This window comes from Aedes aegypti, chromosome 2 (assembly GCF_002204515.2).
Source record: "Aedes aegypti strain LVP_AGWG chromosome 2, AaegL5.0 Primary Assembly, whole genome shotgun sequence".
In the NCBI taxonomy this organism is placed as follows: domain Eukaryota; kingdom Metazoa; phylum Arthropoda; class Insecta; order Diptera; family Culicidae; genus Aedes; species Aedes aegypti.
Window position 1 is genome coordinate 376,906,799 of NC_035108.1, and position 12,859 is coordinate 376,919,657.

At 39.4% G+C, this 12,859-nt stretch overlaps 1 protein-coding gene across 1 annotated transcript in view; it reads left to right on the forward strand.

Annotated features, from left to right (window-relative positions):
- LOC5572466 overlaps positions 1 to 12,859 on the forward strand; it is a 121,147-nt gene that overhangs the window by 76,032 nt on the left and 32,256 nt on the right. The window contains exon 2 of the mRNA XM_001660362.2: positions 7,728 to 7,901. Coding sequence (XP_001660412.2) covers positions 7,728 to 7,901 — 174 coding nt within the window. The remainder of the gene's footprint in view (positions 1 to 7,727; positions 7,902 to 12,859) is intronic.

The following is a 12,859-nucleotide window of genomic DNA, read 5'->3' on the forward strand; positions in this document are numbered from 1 at the left end:
CACCAGAATCTCCCGTAAGCCCCCTTTGTCACCGGAAGCGCTTGTTTACGGAACCGCTTCGCGCGCACCGTCTCTCTATCCATTCCGAATAAATCACATCCAAACGAATCGATTCCGGAAGAATCCGACATGCAGCGGAATGTTATCCAACCTAGCGAACGCACAGAACAGAAATCCCCCCACCCGAAAACGGGGCAACGATCGCCATCGGTCAAATCCGTGGGAATCCAATTCCGAGTCTCGAAGGGACAAGTTCCCTTTCCCGTACAGCGCTGGTTTAATTAATTTACCGGGAAGTGCGCTCCCGTTGCCTCTGCATCGCCACCGCCACCGGAATTCCCGGGAACTAGAATGGAATTCCAACAGCAGCCAGTTGTACAACCTCCAACAGTAGCAAGTGGATCTTCTGCCCGGGGAAGAGAAAAAAACACACGGCGTAATTATTCATTCATCGGCGTTTGTTCGTTCGTTCATGGTACTTTTTTTTTCTGTCGATCTCAACTTTAGGTTTGTCTTTCTAATCACACTCCAACGCGCGCGCTCGAGAGTCTTCATCCAATGTGCAGTGGCGTGGTTTTGTGCAGAATTTGGACAAAACCTTAAAAGTGACCCGAATCATTGCAAATTATAATTTACCTATGGTACTTGGAGCTCAAAGTAATCTTCATGGAAATAACTCCCAGATCCTTACTTTTTCCCACTAACCCTTTATACTTTTCATGACAACTGTGGAGATTCAGAGGTATACTCGGTCTCTAATAACAAAGGTTGTTTAACTAACATTCCTTCCCTTCTTTGATGACCGTAAGGACGTGGCTGGTGCCGTTATTGGCGTTTAAAATTTAAGCTCTCGATTTGTGCACATTGGCTAATCCCAAGCCCCATTCAACAAATCTCTGTGCAACATCGATTGTTCTGGTCAATCACGGAGTAGCAACTACGAATTGTACGGTCATCTATGCTCATGCTGAAAAATTGGTGTTCAGCAGTAATTTTAAAAAGTTTATTTAGGTTTTGTACGTTTAACTGCAACTGTGCGACGACGACGGTCGCCTGCCATCATAGAGAAGCGGAGGGCCTGTTCAGATTGAGTGGTAAAGTTGTTAGCACTTGTGTTCCGGACAAGAGCGGATGAAGGGTTCTCGAAGAGTTGAACGGCTGGCGCTCGTTTCTTGTCGATCCCCCTCTTACAAAACTGCCGCCGTCGCAACGATGGTAATTGGGTGGCGGACAAACGGTGGGACTTTAGCATTTCGGTTGGAAGTTGATTGAATTTCCATCAGTGTAGTACCTACTGGTGCAATGTGTGAATTGATTGAAGAATGTCGCTTTCGTCGTGGGTCATATTGATCAATCACCAATACAATGCGGATGGCAAGGCTGGTAGCAGGTACCTTATTTAAGACTTGGCCACTATTTTATCTCAAGTCTTTTTAACAAAAATGGTATCCATAGTCACATTTTATTCTTTTCCTGATTGCAGTGAATCCTGATACAGCATTCTAGAGGCTTCATAGAAACCTTCCTTCGATGACTCTTATGGTATACTTTCGGAATTTTCTATCCGATAGAAGGAATTCAAGTTGTTTCAAGCGATTCAAGCGATTCAAGTTGTTTCTTCATAAATTTCCTCTGACATACTTCCAGGGGTTCCCTCTTTGGGTCGCTTCCGAAATTCCTGCAAAGATGCCTTGGACAATTCGTCAAAAAAAACTTCTTTAGCGATTTTTCTTAGAAACCACAAGATGTTTTGGGGATTTGTCATAGGAAATCCTGAACCACTCTAACGCTATAATATTCCAGATTTTTCTCTAAAGGGTTTTTTTCAATATATCTCATCAATTGCAGTTTTATTCTGCCTCTGTAATTCTAAAAAAAAATCCACAAAATAACCAGGGTTTTCGAAGAAATTCGTTTCAAGCATACGCTGGAATAAGGGCGAAAGAAACATGATCGATTTCTCTTCTTCGATCTTCTCTTCCGTAAATGAAGGCCAGATGCAAATGCAAGATGCAAATTTGATGGAGCTTTTTCAGCTCAAGACGCAAAATTGTATCGCTACCAAACGTCCTAAAGTGAAAAACTGCTTTTAAACTTGCATCTTGTCACCTTAATTCTCTGAAGATGAAATCGAAGAAGGAAAATCTATCATGTTACTTAGGCCCTTAATCTAGCACAAGTTTGGTTTGGGGATTTTCTCAGGATACCCTGCAAGAATTTCCCCAGTGCGGGTTGAAATCAAATTACCAAAATCATGATTAAGGGCTCACGAGTTTATTGTTTTGGCTCCAATGTTTCGATCCTAGTTTGGATCTTCTTCAGGGATCTTACATTCAACAAAAAACTTACAAAGAATCATTCGTGACTGTCCATAAAAATTTAGCCTAAATAGTATTATGAAAAATGGGATGTCAATTCGGTAATTCAGTGCTGTTAACTGTATACCTTCATTTGTCTAAGCTTTCGCCCAGAATTCTTCGTATAATATTGTGGATCTAGCACTAAATTGCATTCCGATTTCCGATCGTTGACTTCTGCTGTTGTTTCTATACGTTAAACATAGCATCGGAAGTAGTGCGCTGTATACTTTATCTGATGGTTAATGCAGCGCACTACTTCAGATATTTTGTTCAACGGCTACTACCACAGTGGAAGTAAATTATTTGACCAACGACCTCAATTTAGTGCTGGTGCCACTATAGTCACTGTCTAGCTTGTACTTTTCAGTCATCTCTAAACTCTGTTCTTTCGTCTGAGTCATTTTGCAATTTTTCTATCTGGTGATCAATACGAATGCTTTTACGAATACTTTTTATTAATATTATCTATAATTCTACCACGAAATACACTTTTGGATAAAATTAAATCAAATACATTGCTTTTGTCGTTAAACACACGATGAAATGATGAAGAATTATTATTATGACTGCTGAAATCATGATTTGTCGCCATGATATCATGACCTAATCAGTTTATGAACTTCACAACTTGTACATGTTTACCCGTGAAGAATTCTCACGTAGGTTGTTCCAGTAATTTTATCACAAATTTTTGTGAGGATTTCCTAAAGAATTCAACCACAGTTAACACCAAGAGTTACTAAAAAAGTTGCTCGAGGGATTTAAAAAAAAAATCTATTAGAACTGTTCCAGGAGTTTTTTTTTATAAATTCGATCACAAAATCCTCCATAAAATTTACTTCAAAAATATCTCTAGATGTTTCTCCAGCTCCAAGCCATCCTCCAGTAAGCTGCCATTCAGGGATTCTATCTGCTATTTTTTCAATAACTATCTTAGCAATTTATCTAGAAAAAGCTTCAAAACTAGCAGATTAATCCAGAAGTTTTCATTGAGATCCTTTCAGAAACTCATGAAATTGTACAAAAGTTTTATCATAAACTACTTTAGGATCTTGTTTAGAAACACAACACTGATTTGTTTTAGGAATTTTTCCAATAATTTCTACAAAATTTCCTTAATAATTTCCTGGACATATCTATCTATTCAAATAAAAATGGAATGGTGTTTGTATGTCACGAATTGGCATGACCCGTTCTCAATGGGCTTACATGATTATTTTACTGATGTATTCGTCCAAGGTTCCGACGTGTTTGTGTGAAGAAAAAGTTAAAATAATAGGGAAAACAAATGTGTCATTTTTCACAGGAGACTACCTGACGTTTTGTTACAGCCTACTTGAAGGCAATATGAAGTTTGCCGGGACATGAATGAATCTGGATGAATTATTTCAAGGTGTTACTTGGGAAAATTCGAAAAGAATATCTGAAGGGTTCCTGAATCCAGAGTGATTCTTGAGTCCGGAGTGATTCCGGAATCCTAACGACATTTTTGGTTGATATACTGAATGACATTTTTGTAGGGAATCCTGAGAATTTTTTGAAGAAATCTTTGGAAAAGTTACTGATCGAATTCTAGAAAATGTGCTAAACGAAAATTTGATACAAAATCCGTGCGAAATCTATAGAAGAATTCTCGCAAAACCTCGGACTTTTTTTATTCTAATCAAAAACTTTGGGAGAAATCCTGATGAAACATTTGGAGTAAAGAGCTCTGAACTTTTTATGAAATCACAACCTGTTTAGCGTTTGGCTAAAGCTGTTCGATTTTTTGAGAAAACATTAGCCACTAAAATAATTGAAATTTCAAAGGAATAATAAAAAAAATGCTTATAATCGTCGGCTTAAAAGTCAATGATTATCAAAGCCTGCACAATGATCCGAATCGATAATTTAGCTGAGAAAAGGTATTTTCTCTGTTCTCGTCGATTTTAGACGTTCATTGTCTTCAGTGAAGTCATTCGTAATTGAGTTTTGCATCTTCTAAGAAAAAAGTTGAAGATGGTGGTCCTTATTTAAGTTTCAATTTTGACTCAAACTTTTTTGTTTGATAAAATTTGTAGCTGTAACTTTAAGAAAATGTGATTGTGAACAACTTTGTCGATGACACATTTAGTCTAACTCTTCATTTGAACTAAGTAAATTGATTCTTAAAATTTTAACTTAAGGTGGACCCAAAAAATCAGTAGTTTTGGTAAAACTTTTTTGTTTTGTTTTTTTTTCAGTTTTACGTGAATGTAGTCTTCAGAAAAGTTGCGTAGGAAGTGAGGATACTCATTTTTGCTGAATATTGCAAATTTGTAATTTTTGTAATTTTGAAATTTAAAGCAAATTTAAGTGAAAAACTATGAAATTTGTAGATATCCATAACTCATGGAGTTGTTTCGATAAAATTACTCTTTTACCAGCATTTGAAAGGCCATACATTAGACAACTTCTGCTGTCAAAACTGTGAGAAAATTCACTTGAAAAAAGACGTAAAAACTCGAAATTCCCCTGTAACTCACAACATTTTGAATTTATCTGCGTGATGCCCTCAGCATAGTTTTAAAGTAATAAAAAAAGGTTTCACATTTGTTTTCCATATGTGTCCAGATCTAGCTAAAACCTACAACTTTGCTGAAGGCAGCACACCTTTATCTTTAAAAACATGTGAGCTACAGGTGAATTTAGATTTCTTCTCAAAAATGACGTTTTCACAGTTTTTGCAGCAAAAATTGCCAAATATATGATTTTTCGAATGCCGCTAAAAAAATTTTTATCGAACCAACTCCAAGAGTTAAAATAATCAAAAAATTTATCACAGTTCATCACTTAAATTTGCATAATACTTCAAAATCACAAGAATTACAAACTTGCAATGTTCGGCAAAAGTGTGTACAAATACTTCCTCTTCTGAAGACCACATTAACGTAAAACTGAAAAAAAAAAAAAAAATCGACCAAAATAACTAATTTTTCGGGTGCACCCTAAATAAAAAAAAAAAAAAGACACTGACACGTTAATGCTTCCAGTGGGCATTTATGCCCTTTGAAGGAAGCACCACACTAGACAACGGACTAGCATGCAACGCCCAGTGGCACAGTCGGAAAACATTCCTCACGAAAAGTATACCGGCCTGAGGCGGGAATCGAACCCACACTCCCTAGCACGATGCGGCTAAATGCCTGGTGACACTAACCGCACGGCTACGAAGCCCACCAAATCAAAACTTTCAGGATCAATATACTTAGTCCAAATGAAGAGTAAGATCGGAAGTGTCTTCGACAAAGTTGTTCACAGTAACATTTCATAAAAATTTCCAGAGAAGTGCAGCCACAAATTTCATTAAATAAAAATGTTTCAGTCACAACTGGAACTTTAGCAAAGACCACCCTTTTCAACTTTTTTCTTAGAAGATGTAAAACTCAATTACGAATAAAGTCTCTGAAGACATCGAACGCCTAAAAATCAACGAGAACAGAGAAAATACTTTTTTCCTGCTAAATTGTCGATTCGGACCATTGTTGACTGGCTGAAAAACTTGACATTTTTTTGTTAGAGTACTTGTATCATTAGTTGGAAAAATCCTGAACAAACTATAAGTTTGATCGTGCAATAGTCCAAACAATACCTAGAGAACTAGTTGAACTGAAAAATATTTTGAATTGAAAAGTGAATTAAGATGCAATGGATTTTAAATTAAACGAAACCATAATGGGTGTTTTTTCTCAATTTAGCATGCAATTAAAACTCACGATTATAACTTTTTCATCTTTTTAAGCAAATTTCACACTCCTTTTTTGAATAATATTTTTGCTGAGCTTAAAAGACTGGGATCTCTAAAAATTTTGCCATATTTGGGTAAATCACTAGATTTGTCTAATATCTGCGATTGTCACCAATCTTGTCAAATCATCAAAAAGACACAACTTCGAATTAAATTCTAGTTTTTAGGTTCAACAACGGATTTTCTATGTGCTACACAACACAACACGGTAAAGTCTTTTTCAAAAATGGAGAAAATGGATTTTGAAAACGACGTTACAGTGTTGTGTTGTGTGGTATACAGAAAGTTTATTGTTGAACCTAACAACTCAAACGCAGGCATGATTAAGTGTTCTCCGTCACCAATCAAATGACAATCTGTTTATAACTCTAGACAGTAGACCTTAGGCCCCTTGAAGAGGACCAAAACCCATCGGCCGAAAAGTCGGGAACGTAAAAAACATCGTTTTTCGACTACCAGACTATGAAAGCCATCTTAAAGTAGTATTCAAGATCCATTTGATATTGCCATCACTATAAGAAATATATTTTATTAAGTGCTTTGTTGGATTCTCTAATGAATCTTTAAGAAAACTGTTATATACTGATTCCGTTTGGATTGTTTTTGTTTCCTTAGTTCCTGTTTGGTCTTTTGATCTATTTTTGTTTCCAGTTTGGTTTCTAGTCGAACTCTTGCAGGCATAAGGTCTCTAAAGTTCTTATTTTTTTGAACACTTGGGCGTAGTCAGCCCTATGGATTCACTGTCCACTAGTACATAGTTATAGTTGTTTAACATAAAAAAGAAGAAAAAATTAGGCTACGGTGAATGAACGTCAGAGCAGGGAATTGATCCGGTTTGCAACGATGTAATTGGTCAATTTGCATTCAAATACACCGACTGTAACAAGGCGCAGCTTACTTAGAAGACGTCACTAACCATCTACCGATCGGTGGTTGTGTTGGAGTCGAGATGCGTACTCTTATCTTTTCTTTTGCAGTTTATTTGTTTTCCTTAAATAGCTAAGATGAACTGAATGGTTATTATTTCACTATGAAATAATATTCCATGAAAAAAATGGTTTTCGTTCTCAAAAACTGTTTAATTTAGTTGAGTTTTAAGTTTTGTTTTCAATTTGACTACTCTCAAGTAGTAGTAAACTCGCCATGAGCGATAAGCTACTTTAATAAAGATACTAAATAATAATAATTTGATCATACTTCATTGGGATTAATTTAGGTCTGTTACTGAATTTGGCGAAAACACAATCGTCTACATCAGGAATCTAGCTGTGAGGATCCGTCCCGAGAAAGGCATTACCTCTACAAAGTGTTTTATTCAAAGCTCAAACCTCAACTTAAGCTTAAATCACCACCGTGAAGTAGCCCCCTGAGGGGGCAGATACATAAACCGCTCGCAATAAATTATCCGTTATTACCGTGTAGTCGGCTACCGGTAACCCTTGGCAATACGACGGTAGTACCTACTAAACACTTGCAACAGTAGCTGATTGCCAGCGACCCTCCCGGGAATTTGGCCACCACCTCCGTCCGTCCAAACATCTTTCAACCAACTTTTTAAAAAACCGGCTGACAATTGGTATTTTCTTTTCTTCTTTTTACAGATGCTGAAACACGTGCAGATCTCGCCGATGCGCAGCCGGGCCGATTCGCTCTCGATGCGGTCGTCGACCTCGTGTGCCTCGTCCCTGTGCGGAAGTCCTGAACCGCCGAACGATCAGCTGCGAAGTCACTCGCGGGCGTCCAGCTATTCTAGCCTGAACGAAACCATTCCACAGGTGAGTTAGTTAGGATTGTTGTGGTGGGTGATTTATGGGTACGTTCATACTAAATTGGAATGGAGAAATAATCATGGAATTAAACTTTTTTATGAATTCAACGTTACACTAGAATTAAGTTTGAAGACATTCTTTTCATGGCGTAACGTTCCAACTGGGCCACAGTCTGCTTCTTAGCTTACTGTTCTTATTAGCACTTCCACATTTTTTTTTCGACAGAGATTTCTATAGGAGTCTTCACAGGGTTTTCTACAGAGGTCTCAGCCCTGCTTTTTGCAGGAATCTCCAAAGAGATCTACGCAAAGTTCATTGCAAAAGTTTTCACATAGAACTCCAAAGATCACAAACATCTTTACATATGTTTCTACAGAGGTTTCCAGAGTGCTGTCTATAGAATTCCTAATAATGGTCTCCGCCAGCGCTTTAAAGGATTCTCCACAATGGTCTTCACAACGAGCACAGGATTCTCCATAGAGGTCTCAGCAGTGCTCTTACATAGTTCCCCATAAAAATCTTCCAAAGGACTACAAAGATTTCAAAGATAAGTTTTCAGATAAGTCTCTACTGAACTTCCACAGAATTTCTACAGTCTCTTCAGAAATCATAAAAAGTGAGCCTCAAGTATATCGAATAGGATTTTCTACATGCTTGAATCCGCTTCATAAGAGAGATACATCCCTTACAATGAAAATCGTTTCTAAAGAAATTTTCCACTCGCTCTATTCATCGAGATTCATTTCCGGTGAATTAGACATCATTTCCTCGAAGCAATCCCTCGTCTTATGCAGATTCCCACACAAGTTCAAGGTTTATTACCCTCGGCTGGCTGCATCGACTGCACCAGTAGTTCCAATAAAACCAGTTCATCGACCAACATCGATCGCATTTCAAAACTGTCACAGTCATAGCCGCCCTCCCCTGCACCTTTCTACGGAATTCCCATTGAAGCAGCGCCACCAACCACTTCGACCGGAAGCAAAACTTTCGATTTCCATTGGCGAAATAGAAAAAAACACGTCACTATCCTCCGGTTTACCTTCACTTGTGCTGGCATTTAATCCATTTGGACCATCAGCGGAGCAGATTAGCGTGCCGCCATGAATTCCGTAGATTCTTGGTGGTTCATACGCGCACGCCGGATCTCTGATGGGAAATCTGCGCTGCGTTGATGACTCGGGAGATAAGACTCCGGCGAAGAATCTGTGAACGGCAGAAGTGGGGCATCACTAACTCACAAAAACCAGCAGCACCATGCAAACTTGCAGCGAGATTTTTAATTAGTAATATTTCGCAATTATGACGGGGGGTTGCAGAATGCAACCAAGGCAGTTTGCGCGGCTTGGAGGTGGTTTTACTTTTCGCGTTGGCTGCGCTGAATAGCTATAACAATTCGGTCCATCGTGCATGAGAGAACGCTTTGGAAACGACTCTAGGTGGATCAGTCAGAGTTTTTGCTTCTGCGGGCTTGAGATATGGTACGAAAACAAAAGACTCATAAGCTTGAACCGCTCCCGCAGAGTAGCAGACAGCGCCACACAGCTTATTGACTCTGGTAATTTACCCATCAACCCAACCGTAGATATGGAAGTTGCGTACCCGTGTGAGAAACTAAGAAACTGCATTGTGGTTGATGGTTGTTTTTTTACACAATTCTGTTGGATCGAGAGGCAGAGAAGCTGCATCATAATTAAATTTGTGCTGCTATTGGACCTCCACCCCGGGCACGGAGGGAAATTCTTGATTGCCAACCGACGACGTCGTCGACGTCATCGGGTGACAATAGATAATTACGACGGGGGAGCTTTTGGACTTAAGTCCTCGCTCCAAATTGTTCACCCCGGAACGATGAGCGAAAAGTGTGATGGGTGGTTTTTCCGGACGGACGATTCGAGGGGAAGAACTTTTCAGTTTGGTCTTGCCCTGCCAAAGTTCTTGGTAATGACAATAATTATGGCCTCATTAAAATCAAGTGTCCTTGCGAAGGCATCCTTCACAATCAGGCACTCCATTGTGCTTTGTGTGGATTCAAGGTGGGACAAAATTGAGAACTGATGATCTACTGACGACGGAGTTTAGCTTCAATTTAGAATGTTACCAGTTGTTGATGTGAATGGTAGATACTTGTATCAAATTAACTGAAGAACAGTTTTAAGCTAACCATTTTCGACTTCTTAAGCGATGCTTCCCAGTACAGAAGAGCTCAACTCCTGCAATAAGTCTTACATTATTGCCACAAGTTATAAAATTACTATATGTACTTCCAAATTCTACAATACCACTTTCCTATCAAGCACTATCTTAGTATCCATACCAAATATTAGGCATGCGACTGAATAGTGTGTGATTTTTCGATTCTATTGCATGCTACTGTGGGCGAGCAAACCTGTTTGCTACCCTGTCGATAATGGATAATCAATTGGTGAGCCCGTTTCATGCTTCTGTTTCAAACGAGTGAAATATATCTGCACACTTCTTCATCATGAAAACGATATGACTGTTGCGTTTGTGTAAAAGCATATGTTTAGAAATGTGTTTAGAAGAATACATAAGAAGAAGTGTTAATGTAAATAGAAAACTTTTTAAATGCAGTTACATACATCCAGATTGTGTAGCTTCTGAATCCTTCCCACTAATAAAAACTCCTTCCCTTGACAACCATGAAGAAGCAGAGGTTTCCAAATCAGCCTTATCTATTTTGCCGGAAAACCACATGCAGAGATTATCTGCATGCTTTATCCATACCCACCGGTTACTGTACTATGGGATATGCTGGTACCCGGTACCGGCTGTCTGCCTTAGCTGATTACGAAGCCCTTAAAAAGCCCTACTTGCAGCTGCAAGACGCCAACATCATTATCGCACGTTACTAGAGTATTAAGGTAAACAAATTATTGCACTTCTTCAAATTGCAAAATTTCACTACCAACATCACGATTGGAACTACGCTGTCTATCAGCGATCAAGTACTATGTTTTGCTGGTAAGTCCAATCATAGCAGTCTCCCTTTTGAAAGGCATGAATACCTTCCACGGCTCGACTATCGATTCCTATTGTATCGATATCGTCCGCAAAACCTAGGAGCATATGCGACCGCATGACGATAGTATCGCTTCTTTGCACGCATGCTTTCCTAATAGCTCCTTCGAGGGCAATGTTGAACAAAAGGCCTCAATCTGTTGAACAGAATACGTTACATTATTTTGTACGCCGAATTGAGGAGCATTAATCGGTAATTGACGCAATCCAGTCTGCGTCTCTTCTTAAACAGAGGGCAGATGAGAACAGCTTTCCCGGGAAGCTCACAAGATTTATCAGAGCAACGATGGACGGTGTGCAAAACTGCGTGAAGATCCAGATCAGGCGAACACTCCAGTTCGTTCGAGTCTCGGTGGCGACTACGACAGGGCGACGGACTTTCGTGCCTGTTGTTCAATATTGCGCTAGAAGGTGTCATGCGGAGAGCTGGACTTAACAGTTGAGGCACGATTTTCACGAGATCCGGACAATTTGTTTGCTTCGCGGACGACATGGATATTATTGGGAGAAAATTTGAACCACGAGCTCGCTCAACTCTACGGCGTACCCAGTATCGTGAAGGTAGCTAAAGCTGGAAGGATACGCTGGGCAGGGCATGTTGTAAGAATGCCGGACAACAACCCTGTAAAGATGGTGTTCGCTACGAATCCGGTCGGAACAAGAAGGCGTGGGGCGCAGCGAGCTAGGTGGATTGACCAAGTGCACCAGGACCTGGAGAGCGTGGGTCACAGTCGAGGATGGAGAGAAGCGGCCATGAACCGAGTGAATTGGCAAAATATTGTTGGCGAGGCTTTATCAAGATAATTGATGTAAAGCCAAATAATTCATGAGCTCTTCTTAACAGAACACGGTGCAGTATTTCGTAAAGCTGTTCACTACCTTGTTGAAAAAGTTCGACCGGGAGCTCGTGTTTCCCACCAGCCTTACTGTTCTTCAACACTATGATTGTCTTTTTAACCTCATCTAGGGTAGGGGACTCCACAGCTTATTCATCGTCGCTGATGGTTTATCTGTTCTGTTAGACGCGCTAATGTTCTGTCCGTTAAACAAATGCTCAAAGCGATTTTTCCACCTAGTTTCGTAGAATCTCCGCATATCATTTTGTTCCATGCTGTACTGCACTTCAGTAATGATATCTTCTTCATACTGCTTTTCCTTTCTGTGGTGAATTATTTTCTTAGCTTCGTTGTACCGCTCCCTATTCTGCTGGGTACCAGACACTAACAACCGGCTTCTGACAGCATTATTCAAATGCGTCTCCTTTTGGCACTCCTTATCAAACCAACCGTTCCTAGGCCGCCTCGCTTTTCGCGCTGCTGTGCTCACCGCTCTGTGGATAGACTCGCACAGCTACACTTCAAAATAGGATGAGCTCGTCATGAGCTCGATCTTTTCGTATGCTTTCGTTGACATCTTGATGATTTTGTAGCTTTATAGCAAACCCATGATAAGAGTTTAAATCTCAGTTCGATCGAAAACTTCTTGACTCTTTGTTCTTGCAATATTGTTCTATTTAGAATTGTCACCTATATTTTTCATTAGCTTAAAAGCTTGAAATAAAATCCTTGTCAAATATGTTATGTGTTTATTATACATTTTTTAATTCAGTTATTTAACATAAGGAAAGAGATACACGGTTTCTCACTATTTCGTACTATATGAAAAGATTTATCGTTACCGAAAACTATTAGACTCGTTTAGAAAGCCAGTTAAGCGATTGATTTCAAAATTGGGTGGTTCGAAAATGGTGGTTCAAGCTTACAATATGTTATGAAGCCCAAATTATCATTTTTTTTAAATCGGATAATTTTCTAAATTCCGGGGCCCAGATAGCCGTAGCGGTAAACGCGCAGCTATTCAGCATGACCATGCTGAGGGTCGTGGGTTCAAATCCCGCTGGTCGAGGATCTTTTCGTAAAGGA